The 15,972-nt window shown below is 45.6% G+C and overlaps 1 protein-coding gene across 1 annotated transcript in view; it reads right to left on the bottom strand.

The window, feature by feature from the left end:
- Positions 1-15,972, bottom strand: part of LOC109878823 (1-phosphatidylinositol 4,5-bisphosphate phosphodiesterase eta-1-like) — a 106,468-nt gene that overhangs the window by 72,111 nt on the left and 18,385 nt on the right. The window contains 1 exon segment of the mRNA XM_031796452.1: positions 148-294. Within this exon segment, the coding sequence (XP_031652312.1) occupies positions 148-294 (147 nt within the window).

The following is a 15,972-nucleotide window of genomic DNA, read 5'->3' on the forward strand; positions in this document are numbered from 1 at the left end:
GGTGTTAAGGGTAGAACTAGGGGTGTTAAGGGTAGAACTAGGGGTGTTAAGGGTAGAACTAGGGGTGTTAAGGGTAGAACTAGGGGTGTTAAGGGTAGAACTAGGTGAGAAATTGTGTGGGTGATGAGATAAAGTGTGTGTACTCACTCTTGGCCCTCTCGCTCTTGCGTGAGGGTCTCCATCGGATGCATGAGCGATGTTCGTCCAGGTAGAACAGTCTCACCAGCCCCTTGGAACCAGCCTTCAACTTCACCATCTGGGTCCCCGACTGCATCACACACATACATCGCTCCACTACAGAGAGACAGGGAGACACAGAGGTCAATACTGTACTATCACAACAACAACAAAAACACGAAAGAGCCATTAATAATGCTAGAAAATACTGATTAACAAACTGATTTGGGCCAGAAACAGGATGGGAACAGAGATAGGAGTGACAAAACACAATCAGGTCAGAGACATAGAGGGAGAGAGAGAAAAAGAGAGAGAGAGAGAGAGAGAGAGAGAGAGAGAGAGAGAGAGAGAGAGAGAGAGAGAGAAAGAGAGAGAGAAAAAGAGCGAGAGAAATAAAAAGAGAGAGAAAGAGAGCGAAAGAGAGAAAGAGAGCGAGAGAGAGACAGAGACAGAGAGACAGAGAGAGAGAGGGGGGGGGGGGTAGTACCTAAAAGGAAGTGATTCCCAAACCTTCCATAACAAAGCCATCACCTACAGAGAGATGAACATGGAGAAGAGTCCCCTAATTAAGCTGGCCCTGGGGCTCTGTTCCCAAACACAAACAGACCCCACAGAGCCCCAGGACAGCAACACAATTAGACCCAACCAAATAGTGAGAAAACTAAATATTTTACTTCACACATTGGAAAGAAGTTACCAAAAAACTGAGCAAACTAGAATGCAATGTGGCCCTAAACAGAGAATAAACATTGGCAGAATACTTGACCACTGTGACTGACTCAATGTTAAGGACTATCTACAGACTCAGTGAGCATAGTTTTGCTATTGAGAAAGGCCGCCGTAGGCAGACCTGGCACTCAAGAGAAGACAGGCTATGTGCTCACTGCCCACAAAATGAGGTGGAAACTGAGCTGCACTTCCTAACCTCCTGCCCAATGTATGACCATATTAGAGACACATATTTCCCTCAGATTACACAGATCCACAAAGAATTCGAAAACAAATCAAATTTTAATAAACTCCCATATCTACTGGGTGAAATTCCACAGTGTGCCATCACAGCAGCAAGATTTGTGACCTGTTGCCACAAGAAAAGGGCAACCAGTGAAGAACAAACACCATTGTAAATACAACCTATATTTATGTTGACTTATTTTCCCTTTTGTACTTTAACTATTTGCACATCATTACAACACTGTATATAGACATAATATGACATTTGTAATGTCTTTATTCTTTTGGAACGTCTGTGAGTGTTGTGTTTACTGTTCATTTTTATTGTTATATTTCACTTACTTTGACAATGTTAACATGTGTTTCCCAAAGCCATTTGAATTGAAATAGAGATGCAACATCATCTGATGCAACATCACTGTCTTCTTCAGTAATGCACACAAATTGTGGATGAGCAGTTTCAGCCCACACACACACAAACACAAACAGAGTTACACTCAGTCTTAACTCGGCGTGATCTGATATGAATAGAGGCCATAAGATTCAGCTCCATGTCAACTAGGACTATCTACACTAAGGACCATGACAACTAGGAGTATCTACACTAAGAACCATGTCAACTAGGAGTATCTACACTAAGAACCATGACAACTAGGAGTATCTAAACTAAGAACCATGACAACTAGGAGTATCTAAACTAAGAACCATGTCAACTAGGAGTATCTAAACTAAGAACCATGTCAACTAGGAGTATCTACAACTAAGGACCATGTCAACTAGGAGTATCTAAACTAAGAACCATGTCAACTAGGAGTATCTACAACTAAGAACCATGTCAACTAGGAGTATCTAAACTAAGAACCATGTCAACTAGGAGTATCTACAACTAAGAACCATGTCAACTAGGAGTATCTAAACTAAGAACCATGTCAACTAGGAGTATCTAAACTAAGAACCATGTCAACTAGGAGTATCTAAACTAAGAACCATGTCAACTAGGAGTATCTAAACTAAGAGCCATGTCAACTAGGAGTATCTAAACTAAGAACCATGTCAACTAGGAGTATCTAAACTAAGAACCATGTCAACTAGGAGTATCTAAACTAAGAGCCATGACAACTAGGAGTATCTAAACTAAGAACCATGACAACTAGGAGTATCTAAACTAAGAACCATGACAACTAGGAGTATCTAAACTAAGAACCATGTCAACTAGGAGTATCTAAACTAAGAACCATGTCAACTAGGAGTATCTAAACTAAGAACCATGTCAACTAGGAGTATCTACAACTAAGGACCATGTCAACTAGGAGTATCTAAACTAAGAACCATGTCAACTAGGAGTATCTACAACTAAGGACCATGTCAACTAGGAGTATCTAAACTAAGAACCATGACAACTAGGAGTATCTAAACTAAGAACCATGACAACTAGGAGTATCTAAACTAAGAACCATGTCAACTAGGAGTATCTAAACTAAGAACCATGTCAACTATGTGGCGGCAGCGTAGCCTAGTGGTTAGAGTGTTGGACTAGTAACCGGAAGGTTGCAAGTTCAAACCCCCGAGCTGAGAAGGTACAAATCTGTCTTTCTGCCCCTGAACAGGCAGTTAACCCACTGTTCCTAGGCTGTCATTGAAAATAAGAATTTGTTCTTAACTGACTTGCCTAGTTAAATAAAGGTTAAAACAATTTAAAAAACTAGGAGTATCTACACTAAGAACCATGTCAACTAGGAGTATCTAAACTAAGGACCTATGTTGTGCTCTGAGAACAAGGTAAAAAACGCTCAGATAGAGAAACACACACACACAGTCTTGTACAGCTTTTCACACCCTGATCTAGTTCACCTGTCCTTGTGATTGTCTCCACCTCCTCCAGGTATCTCTTATTATCCCCAGTGTATTTATCCTTGTGTTTCCTGTCTCTCTGTGCCAGTTCAACCAGCGTTTTCCTTGCTCCTATCTTTTCTAGTCTGTTTGTTTCTAGTCCTCCTGGTTTCGACCCCTGCCTGTCCTGACCCTGAACCCGCCTGCCTGACCACTCCGCCTGTTCTGACTACCAGCCTGCCTATCCCCTTGTACTGTTTTGGACACGGATCTTGTTTCTGACCCCTCGAGACTGCCTATCGTCTGGTACTGGCCTGGTACTGTTTGGACTCAGATCTGGTTTCTGAACTCTCCCCTGTCCTGACCTCGAGACTGCCTATCGTCTGGTACTGTTTGGACTCTGACCTGGTTGATGAACTCTCCCCTGTCCTGACCTCGAGACTGCCTATCGTCTGGTACTGTTTGGACTCTGACCTGGTTGATGAACTCTCGCCTGTCCTGACCTCGAGACTGCCTATCGTCTGGTACTGTTTGGACTCTGACCTGGTTGATGAACTCTCGCCTGTCCTGACCTACCTTTGCCTGCTCCCTTTGTTATAATAACTATCGGAGCTCAACCATCTGCCTCCTGTGTCTGCATTTGGGTCTCGCCTTGTGCCCTTATACAGCTAACACACAATTCAGTCCCATTCAAAATCCTATTTTCCCTTATCCCTAAACCTAGCTCCTAACCTCTAACCCCTAAACCTAAACCTAACCCTAGCTCCTAAACCTAACCCTAGCTCCTAAACCTAGCTCCTAACCCTAACCCTAGCTCCTAACCCTAGCTCCTAACCCTAACCCTAGCCCCTAAACCTAACCCTAGCTCCTAACCCTAGCTCCTAACCCTAGCTCCTAACCCTAACCCTAGCCCCTAAACCTAACCCTAGCTCCTAACCCTAGCTCCTAACCCTAACCCTAGCTCCTAACCCTAACCCTATCTCAAAACCCTAACCCTAGCTCCTAACCCTAACACTAGCTCCTAACCCTAACCCTAGCTCCTAACCCTAGCTCCTAACCCTAACCCTAGCTCCTAACCCTAGCTCCTAACCATAACCCTAGCTCCTAACCCTAGCTCCTAACCCTAACCCTAGCTCCTAACCCTAGCTCCTAACCCTAACCCTAGCTCCTAACCCTAACCCTAGCTCCTAAACCTAACCCTAGCTCCTAACCCTAGCTCCTAACCCTAGCTCCTAACCCTAACCCTAGCTCCTACCCTGGGGCGGCAGGGTAGCCTAGTGGTTAGAGCGTTGGACTAGTAACTGAAAGGTTGCAAGTTCAAATCCCCGAGCTGACAAGGTACAAATCTGTCGTTCTGCCCCTGAACAGGCAGTTAACCCACTGTTCCTAGGCCGTCATTGAAAATAAGAATTTGTTCTTAACTGACTTGCCTAGTTAAATCAAATAAAAATAAATGTAAAACCTTAACCCTAGCTCCGACCCCTAACCCTAGCTCCTAACCCTAACCCTAGCTCCTAACCCTAACCCTAGCTCCTAACCCTAGCTCCTAACCCTAACCCTAGCTCCTAACCCTAACCCCAGCTCCTAACCCTAACCCTAGCTCCTAACCCTAGCTCCTAACCCTAACCCTAGCTCCTAACCCTAACCCTAGCTCCTAACCCTAGCTCCTAACCCTAACCCTAGCTCCTAACCCTAGCTCCTAACCCTAACCCTAGCTCCAAACCCTAGCTCCTAACCCTAACCCTAACCCTAGCTCCTAACCCTAGCTCCTAACCCTAGCTCCTAACCCTAACCCTAGCTCCTAACCCTAGCTCCTAACCCTAACCCTAGCTCCTAACCCTAGCTCCTAACCCTAGCTCCTAACCCTAACCCTAACCCTAGCTCCTAACCCTAACCCTAACCCTAGCTCCTAACCCTAGCTCCTAACCCTAACCCTAGCTCCTAACCCTAACCCTAACCCTAGCTCCTAACCCTAACCCCAGCTCCTAACCCTAACCCTAGCTCCTAACCCTAACCCTAGCTCCTAACCCTAACCCTAGCTCCTAACCCTAGCTCCTAACCCTAACCCTAACCCTAGCTCCTAACCCTAGCTCCTAACCCTAACCCTAGCTCCAAACCCTAGCTCCTAACCCTAACCCTAACCCTAGCTCCTAACCCTAGCTCCTAACCCTAACCCTAGCTCCTAACCCTAGCTCCTAACCCTAGCTCCTAACCCTAGCTCCTAACCCTAACCCTAACCCTAGCTCCTAACCCTAGCTCCTAACCCTAACCCTAGCTCCTAACCCTAGCTCCTAACCCTAGCTCCTAACCCTAGCTCCTAACCCTAACCCTAGCTCCTAACCCTAACCCTAGCTCCTAACCCTAGCTCCTAACCCTAACCCTAGCTCCTAACCCTAACCCTAACCCTAGCTCCTAACCCTAACCCCAGCTCCTAACCCTAACCCTAGCTCCTAACCCTAACCCTAACCCTAGCTCCTAACCCTAGCTCCTAACCCTAACCCTAGCTCCTAACCCTAGCTCCTAACCCTAACCCTAGCTCCTAACCCTAGCTCCTAACCCTAACCCTAGCTCCTAACCCTAACCCCAGCTCCTAACCCTAACCCTAGCTCCTAACCCTAGCTCCTAACCCTAACCTTAGCTCCTAAACCTAACCCTAGCTCCTAACCCTAGCTCCTAACCCTAGCTCCTAACCCTAACCCTAGCTCCTACCCTGGGGCGGCAGGGTAGCCTAGTGGTTAGAGCGTTGGACTAGTAACTGAAAGGTTGCAAGTTCAAATCCCCGAGCTGACAAGGTACAAATCTGTCGTTCTGCCCCTGAACAGGCAGTTAACCCACTGTTCCTAGGCCGTCATTGAAAATAAGAATTTGTTCTTAACTGACTTGCCTAGTTAAATAAAATAAAAATAAATGTAAAACCCTAACCCTAGCTCCTAACCCTAACCCTAGCTCCTAACCCTAGCTCCTAACCCTAACCCTAGCTCCTAACCCTAGCTCCTAACCCTAACCCTAGCTCCTAACCCTAACCCCAGCTCCTAACCCTAACCCTAGCTCCTAACCCTAGCTCCTAACCCTAACCCTAGCTCCTAACCCTAGCTCCTAACCCTAACCCTAACCCTAGCTCCTAACCCTAGCTCCTAACCCTAACCCTAGCTCCAAACCCTAGCTCCTAACCCTAGCTCCTAACCCTAACCCTAGCTCCTAACCCTAGCTCCTAACCCTAACCCTAACCCTAGCTCCTAACCCTAGCTCCTAACCCTAACCCTAACCCTAGCTCCTAACCCTAGCTCCTAACCCTAACCCTAACCCTAGCTCCTAACCCTAGCTCCTAACCCTAACCCTAGCTCCTAACCCTAGCTCCTAACCCTAGCTCCTAACCCTAACCCTAACCCTAGCTCCTAACCCTAACCCTAACCCTAGCTCCTAACCCTAGCTCCTAACCCTAACCCTAACCCTAGCTCCTAACCCTAACCCTAACCCTAGCTCCTACCCTAACCCCAGCTCCTAACCTACCCTAGCTCCTAACCCTAACCCTAGCTCCTAACCCTAACCCTAGCTCCTAACCCTAACCCTAGCTCCTAACCCTAGCTCCTAACCCTAACCCTAACCCTAGCTCCTAACCCTAGCTCCTAACCCTAACCCTAGCTCCAAACCCTAGCTCCTAACCCTAACCCTAACCCTAGCTCCTAACCCTAGCTCCTAACCCTAACCCTAACCCTAGCTCCTAACCCTAGCTCCTAACCCTAGCTCCTAACCCTAGCTCCTAACCCTAACCCTAACCCTAGCTCCTAACCCTAGCTCCTAACCCTAACCCTAGCTCCTAACCCTAGCTCCTAACCCTAGCTCCTAACCCTAGCTCCTAACCCTAACCCTAACCCTAGCTCCTAACCCTAACCCTAACCCTAGCTCCTAACCCTAGCTCCTAACCCTAACCCTAGCTCCTAACCCTAACCCTAACCCTAGCTCCTAACCCTAACCCTAGCTCCTAACCCTACCTACCCTAGCTCCTAACCCTAACCTAGCTCCTAACCCTAACCCTACCCTAGCTCCTAACCCTAACCCTAGCTCCTAACCCTAGCTCCTAACCCTAACCCTAGCTCCTAACCCTAGCTCCTAACCCTAACCCTAGCTCCTAACCCTAGCTCCTAACCCTAACCCTAACCCTAGCTCCTAACCCTAGCTCCTAACCCTAACCCTAGCTCCTAACCCTAACCCTAGCTCCTAACCCTAACCCTAGCTCCTAACCCTAGCTCCTAACCCTAACCCTAGCTCCTAACCCTAACCCTAGCTCCTAACCCTAACCCTAGCTCCTAACCCTAACCCTAGCTCCTAACCCTAGCTCCTAACCCTAACCCTAGCACAAATTCTAACCTTAACCCTAAACCCCCTAGAAATACTATTTGACCTTGTGGGGATTAACAAAATGTCCCCAGCTGGTAGAATGTTTGTTTGTTTACTATTCTGGGAACTTCTGGTCCCCACAAGAATAGTTAAACACGTCCACAAACACACACACAAACACACATTTTTATTTATTTCACCTTTATTTAACCAGGTAGGCTAGTTGAGAACAAGTTCTCATTTACAACCACGACCTGACCAAGATAAAGCAAAGCAGTTCGACACATACAACAACACAGAGTTACACATGGAATAAACAAACATACAGTCAATAATACAGTAGAAAAAGTCTATATACAGTGTGTGCAAATGAGGTAAGATAAGGGAGGTAAGGCAATTAATAGGCCATGGTGGCAAAGTAATTACAATATAGCAATTAAACACTGGAATGGTAGATGTGCAGAAGATGAATGTGCAAGTAGAGATACTGGGGTGCAAAGGAGCAAGATAAATAAATAAATACAGTATGGGGTAGAGGTCGACCGATTAATCGGAACTGCCGATTAATTAGGGCCGATTTCAAGTTTTCATAACAATCGGAAATCGGTCATTTTGGATGCCGAAAAAAAGACACATTTTTTGAATCTTTATTTAACTAGGCAAGTCAGTTAAGAACACATTCTTATTTTCAATGACGGCCTAGGAACGGTGGGCTAACTGCCTTGTTCAGGGGTAGAACGACAGATTTTCACCTTGTCAGCTCCGGGGATTCAATCTTGCAACCTTAGGGTTAACTAGTCCAACGCTCTAACCACCTGCCTCACGAGGAGCCCGCCTGTTACGCGAATGCAGTAAGAAGCCAAGGTAAGTTGCTAGCTAGCATTAAACTTAATCAATCATAATCACTAGTTATAACTACACATGGTTGATGATATTACTAGTTTATCTATGCGTTGCATATAATCGATGCAGTGTGCATTTGCGAAAAAGGACTGTCGTTGCTCCAACGTGTACCTAACCATAAACATCAATGCCTTTCTTAAAATCAATACACAGAAGTATATATATTTAAACCTGCATATTTAGCTAAAAGAAATCCAGGTTAGCAGGCAATATTAACCAGGTGAAATTGTGTCACTTCTCTTGCGTTCATTGCACGCAGAGTCGGGGTAGGCGAAAAGGATCAGAGGAACAATATGGCGAAAAGGATCAGAGGACCAATATGCGGCGTGGTAAGTGTCCATGGTTCTTTTAATACGTAAACATGAACAACTGATTACAAAAAAACAAGAAACGTGTGAAACCCTAAACAGCCCTATCTGATGCAAAACACAAAGACAGGAACAATCACCCACAAACACACAGTGAAACCCAGGCTACCTAAGTATGATTCTCAATCAGAGACAACTAATGACACCTGCCTCTGATTGAGAACCATACTAGGCCGAAACATAGAAATACCCAAATTATAGAAAAACAAACATAGACTGCCCACCCAACTCACGCCCTGACCATACTAAATAAATACAAAACAAAGGAAATAAAGGTCAGAACGTGACACCACCTGGCTCATTGCGAACTAATTTACCAGAATTTTACATAATTATGACATAACATTGAAGGTTGTGCAATGTAACAGGAATATTTAGACTGAGGGATGCCACCCGTTAGATAAAATACGGAACGGTTCTGTATTTCACTGAAAGAATAAACGTTTTGTTTTCGAGATGATCGTTTCCGGATTCGACCATATTAATGACCTAAGACTCGCATTTCTGTGTGTTATTATGTTATAATTAAGCCTATGATTTGATTGAGCAGTCTGACTGAGCGATGGTAGGTACCAGCAGGCTCATAAGCATTCATTCAAACAGCACTTTCATGCGTTTTGCCAGCAGCTCTTCGTTGTGCGTCAAGCATTGCGCTGTTTATGACTTCAAGCCTATCAACTTTACACCGACGTTACACCGAGATGAGGCTGGTGTCACGATGTGATGTGAAATGACTAGCTAGTTAGCAGGGTGCGTGCTAATAGCGTTTCAAATGTCACGCGCTCTGAGACTTGGAGTAGTTGTTCCCCTTGCTCTGCATGGGTAACGCTGCTTCGAGGGTGGCTGTTGTCATTGTGTTCCTGGTTCGAGCCCAGCTAGGGGCGAGGAGAGGGACGGAAGCTATACTGTTACACGGGCAATACTAAAGTGCCTATAAGAACATCCAATAGTCAAAGGTATATGAAATACAAATGGTATAGAGGGTAGTAGTCCTATAATTCCTATAATAACTACAACCTAAAACTTCTTCCATGGGAATATTGAAGGCTCATGTTAAAAGGGACCACCAGCTTTCATATGTTCTCATGTTCTGAGCAAGGAACTTAAACGTTACCTTTTGCTTTCTTACATGGCACATAATGCACTTTTACTTTCTTCTCCAACACTTTGTTTTTACATTATTTAAACCAAATTGAACATGTTTCATTATTTATTTGAGGCTAAATTGATCTTATTGATGTATTATATTAAGTTAAAATAAGTGTTCATTCAGTATAAAATAAAAATCGTCCGATTAATCGGTATCGGCTTTTTTGGTCCTCCAATAATCGGTTTCGGGATCGGCGTTGAAAAATCATAATCGGTCAGTTCTCTACATCCTCCCGCTGCCACCTGCCTCCTCCATTTTTTGGGTAATGCTGTAATCAATAGGTTGTACTCTCGGAATGAGCAGACCTTCCCGTACAATTCTGATAACTCCATGAAGGACAAAACTCTACCATTACAATTTACAATTCCACATGTGTAATTTCATAGTTTTGATGTCTTCACTATTATTCTACAATGTAGAAAATAGTAAAAATATAGAAAAATCCTTGAATGAGTAGATGTGTCCAAACTTTTGACTTGTACTGTACAGCCCTGGCCAAAAGTTTTGAGAATGACACAAATATTCATTTTCACAAAGTTTGCTGCCTCAGTCTGTATGATGGCAATTTTCATATACTCCAGAATGTTATGAAGAGGGATCAGATGAATTGCAATTAATTGCAAAGTCCCTCTTTGCCATGCAAATGAACTGAATCCCCCAAAAACATTTCCACTGCATTTCAGCCCTGCCACAAAAGGACCAGCTGACATCATGTCAGTAATTCTCTCGTTAACACAGATGTGAGTGTTGACGAGGACAAGGCTGGAGATCACTCTGTCCTGCTGATTGAGTTTGAATAACAGACTGGAAGCTTCAAAAGGAGGGTGGTGCTTGGAATCATTGTTCTTCCACAGTCAACCATGGTTACCTGCAAGGAAACACGTGTCATCATCATTGCTTTGCACAAAAAGGGCTTCACAGGCAAGGATATTGCTGCCAGTAAGATTACACCTAAATCAACCATTTATCGGATCATCAAGAACTTCAAGGAGAGAGGTCCGGTTGTTGTGAAGGAGGCTTCAGGGCACCCAAGAAAGTCAAGCAAGTGTCAGGACCGTCTCCTAAAGTTGATTCAGCTGTGGGATCGGGGCACCACCAGTACCTTGCTCAGGAATGGCAGCAGGCAGGTGTGAGTGCATCTGCACGCACAGTGAGGCGAAGACTTTTGGAGGATGGCCTTGTGTCAAGAAGGGCAGCAAAGAAGCCACTTCTCTCCAGGAAAAACATCAGGGACAGACTGATATTCTGCAAAAGGTACAGGGATTGGACTGCTGAGGACTGGGGTAAAGTCATTTTCTCTGATGAATCCCCTTTCCGATTGTTTGGGGCATCTGGAAAAAAGCTTGTCCGGAGAAGACAAGGTGAGCGCTACCATCAGTCCTGTGTCATGCCTACAGTAAAGCATCCTGAGACCATTCATGTGTGGGATTGCTTCTCAGCCAAGGGAGTGGGCTCACTCACAATTTTGCCTAAGAACACAGCCATGAATAAAGAATGGTACCAACACATCCTCCGAGAGCAACTTCTCCCAACCAACCAGGAACATTTTGGTGACGAACAATGCCTTTTCCAGCATGATGGAGCACCTTGCCATAAGGCAAAAGTGATAACTAAGTGGCTCGGGGAACAAATATTTTGGGTCCATGGCCAGGAAACTCCCCAGAACTTAATCCCATTGAGAACTTGAGGTCAATCCTCAAGAGGCGGGTGGAAAAACAAAAACTGACAAATTCTGACAAACTCCAAGCATTGGTTATGCAAGAATGGGTGCATCAATCAGGATGTGGCCCAAAAGTTAATTGACAGCATGCCAGGGGAGATTGCAGAGGTCTTGAAAAATAAGGGTCAACACTGCAAAAATGGACTCTGCATCAACTTCATCTAGTTGCCAATAAAAGCCTTTGAAACTTATGAAATGTTTGTAATTATACTTCAGTATTCCATAGTAACATCTGACAAATATCTAAAGACACTGAAGCAGCAAACTTTGTGGAAATTAATATTTGTGTCATTCTCAAAACCTTTGGCCACGACTGTAGACCATCCATACCACTATACAGTCGTGGCCAAAGGTTTTGAGAATGACACAAATATTAATTTCCACAAAGTTTGCTGCTTCAGTGTCTTTAGATATTTGTCAGATGTTACTATGGAATACTGAAGTATAATTACAAGCATTTCATAAGTGTCAAAGGCTTTTATTGACAATTACATGATGTTGATGCAAAGAGTCAATATTTGCAGTGTTCAAGACCTCTGCAATCCGCCCTGCCATGCTGTCAATTAACTTCTGGGCCACATCCTGACTGATGGCAGCCCATTCTGGCATAATCAATGCTTGGAGTTTGTCAGAATTTGTGGGGTTTTGTTTTTTCCACCCGCCTCTTGAGGATTGACCTCAAATAGTTTTTATTGTGAAACAAACAAGAAATAAGACCAAAAAAAACAGAAAACTTGAGTGTGCATAACCATTCATAACCATTCATAACCATTCATAACCATGGGAAGGTAAACCTTCCTATTCTCAAATATCTGGAAGACTGAAACAGGTTTCCCTCAATAATTTCCCTGTATTTAGCACCATCCATCATTCCTTCAATTCTGACCAGTTTCCCAGTCCCTGCCGATGAAAAACATCCCCACAGCATGATGCTGCCACCACCGTGCTTCACCGTAGGGATTGTGTTCTCGGGGTGATGAGAGGTGTTGGGTTTGTGCCAGACATAGTGTTTTCCTTGATGGCCAAAAAGCTCAATTTTAGTCTCATCTGACTAGAGTACCTTCTACCATATGTTTGGGGAGTCTCCCACATGCCTTTTGGTGAACACTAAATGTGTTTGCTTATTTCTTTCTGGCCACTCTTCCTTAAAGCCCAGCTCTGTGGAGTGTACGGCTTAAAGTGGTCCTATGGACAGATACTCCAATCTCCGCTGTGGAGCTTTGCAGCTCCTTCAGGGTTATCTTTGGTCTCTTTGTTGCCTCTGATAAATGCCCTCCTTGCCTGGTCCATGGGTTCTGGTGAGTCTCTCTTTGCAGGTTTGTTGTGGTGCCATATTCTTTCCAGCAGGCTCTCATGTCCTGACATCACCTTCTCCCAGGTCCATGATGTCCTCCACTCCCACTGCTTAGTCCACTTGTGGTGGGTTGTTCTGTCACGATCGTCGTCAAGGAAATGACCGGACCAAGGAAATGATATCAATTAGCCTATCAGAAGCTTCTAAAGCCGTCACATCATTTTCTGGAATTTTCCAAGCTGTATAAATGCACAGTCAACTTAGTGTATGTAAACTGCTGACCCACTGGAATTGTGATATAGTGAATTGTAAGTGAAATAATCTGTCTGTAAACAATTGTTGGACAAATTAATTGTGTCATGCACAAAGTAGATGTCCTAACCGACTTGCAAAAAATATAGTTTGTTAACAAGAAATATGTGGAGTGGTTGAAAAACCAGTTTTATTGACTCCAACCTAAGTGTTTGTTAACTTCCGACTTCAACTGCACTGTTAAGATTTTCTACTGCCAAGTTTACACCTTCACTGTTACAGGGCAACATTTTGTCCAGGATGTTGTCTAATAGGGTTTGAATTTGTTGTTGCCTAATTGTTTTGGGGTAGGTTTCCACACTACATTCCTTCAATCTATAGACTTTCTTAATATTATTCAGTTCCTTTGGCTTTGATGCCTCATGATTGAGTATTGCTCTGTTCAAGACGACTGTGATTTTGCTGTGGTCTGTTAGGGGTGTCAGTGGGCTGACTGTGAACACTCTGAGAGACTCTGGGTTGAGGTCAGTGATAAAGTAGTCTACACTACTACTGCCAAGAGATGAGCTAAAGGTGTACCTACCATAGGAGTCCCCTCGAAGTCTACCACTGACTATGTACATACCCAGCATGAGCTGGAGCTGCAGGAGTTGTGACCCGTTTTTGTTGGTTATATTGTTAGAGTTGTGCCTATGGGGGCATACGGGGGGGGAATGCTGTCACCCCGGACAGGTGTTTGTGAATACTGACAGTGAATACTGACAACTCCACTTGAGTGAACAGTGTGTAGGCCATGATCATCTCTGTGGGGGTAGAGCAGAGAGTTCAGATCAAAGCTGTGTTGTATCACTGAGGCCCAGGCCAATCAAACACGGTATAATTGGGTTAATGACAAAGGAGGATCTGTGATAGCCAAATGATCGTCGCCCTCAGAACTGACCGAACACTACAGGACAAGACAGGACAGAACCGGTAAGGACAGGACAGGATAGGACAGGACTGGACAAGACAGGTGAGGACTGGACAGGGCAGGATAGGACAGGACTGGACAAGACAGGTGAGGACTGGACAGAGCAGGATAGGACAGGACTGGACAAGACAGGTGAGGACTGGACAGAGCAGGACAGGGCAGGACAGGACAGAACAGGTAAGGACAGGATAGGACAGGATTGGACAAGACAGGTGAGGACTGGACAGGGCAGACAGAACAGGTAAGGACAGGATAGGATAGGACAGGACAGAACAGGTAAGGACAGGATAGGACAGGATAGGACAGGACTGGACTAGACAGGGCAGGACTGGACAGGGCAGGACTGGACAGGGCAGGACAGAACAGGTAAGGACAGGATAGGACAGGACTGGACTGGACAGGACTGGGCAGGACTGGACAGGGTAGGACTGGACAGGGCAGGACAGAACAGGTAAGGACAGGATGGGACAGGACTGGACTGGACAGGGCAGGACTGGACAGGGCAGGAATAGACAGGGCAGGACTGGACAGGACTGGACAGGACTGGACAGGGCAGGACTGGACAGGGCAGGACTAGACAGGGCAGGACTGGACAGGACTGGACAGGGCAGGACTGGACAGGGCAGGACTAGACAGGGCAGGACTGGACAGGGCAGGACTGGACAGGGCAGGACAGGACAGGATAGGGCAGGACAGGATAGGGCAGCACAGGACAGAACAGGACAGGACTGGACAGGGCTGGACAGGACAGGGTAGGACAGGACAGAACAGGACAGGACTGGACAGGGCAGGACAGGACAGGGTAGGACAGGACAGGACAGGACTGGACAGGGCAGGACAGGGTAGGACAGGACAAAACAGGACAGGACAGGGCAGGACTGGACAGGACAGAACAGGTAAGGACAGGGCAGGACAGGACAGGGCAGGACACACATAATACAGAGTTCACACCTTGTCCAAATACAACATTTTCATCATTCACCATCATCATCATCATCATCATCATCATCATCATCACCAAGTTGAACACAGGTCCTGGCCCAAATACACATCTGTCCTCCGTTGGTTCCCACCGTTTTAGCATTATTGTCGTCATGGCGTTTTGTTCCCCCCCATCCAGACTCCAGACGCTGTTCTTGTTTTTGTTACATGTCCTTTTTCCATTAAATGTTCACTCCTTGTACTTGCTTCTCGTCTCCAACGTGTCCTCACAGAATGCTGACACCACTATTTGAAGCATCAGGGAGTTCTTGTTTATTGTTTTTGGTGGTGACGTCGGGTCAGGGTGCCGCCGCCGATGGAACTGGGGGTGCCTCAGCTGGCTCATCGGGCTTCCACGCCTCAGCTGGCTCATCGGGCTTCCACACCTCAGCTGGCTCATCGGGCTTCCACACCTCAGCTGGCTCATCGGGCTTCCACACCTCAGCTGGCTCATCGGGCTTCCACGCCTCAGCTGGCTCATCGGGCTTCCACGCCTCAGCTGGCTCGCCGGGCTTCCACGCCTTAGCTGGCTCATCGGGCTTCCACGCCTTAGCTGGCTCGTCGGGCTTCCACGCCTTAGCTGTCTCGAGAGGTTATCTTGCCTCATTTGATTCACCTGGACTCCTTTACTTTGTTGATTGCCCCTCTACATCTGTCTGTTCCTCAGTTGGTTCCTCGTGTCATCATTATTGTCGTCATGTCGTTTTGTTCCCCCCCATCCAGACTCCAGACGCTGTTCTTGTTTTTGTTACATGTCCTTTTTCCATTAAATGTTCACTCCCAGTACTTGCTTCTCGTCTCCAGAGTCGGTCCTTATAATCTTAGTTATATCATCATCATTACCCTCAAAGTTAGGATCAATTACTTTCCGATGCAGAAATTAAATCTAATTGACAAAATGAGGATGATGATGACTGTCTAGAACATGTTTTACATTTGTTTATTTATCCAGGCAAGTCAATTAAGAACACATTGCTATTTACAATGACGGCCTGAACTCAACCGTGAGATTCCTCTTCTCGATACACGTCAATT

The sequence above is a fragment of the Oncorhynchus kisutch genome, linkage group LG18 (genome assembly GCF_002021735.2).
Source record: "Oncorhynchus kisutch isolate 150728-3 linkage group LG18, Okis_V2, whole genome shotgun sequence".
Lineage (NCBI taxonomy): Eukaryota > Metazoa > Chordata > Actinopteri > Salmoniformes > Salmonidae > Oncorhynchus > Oncorhynchus kisutch.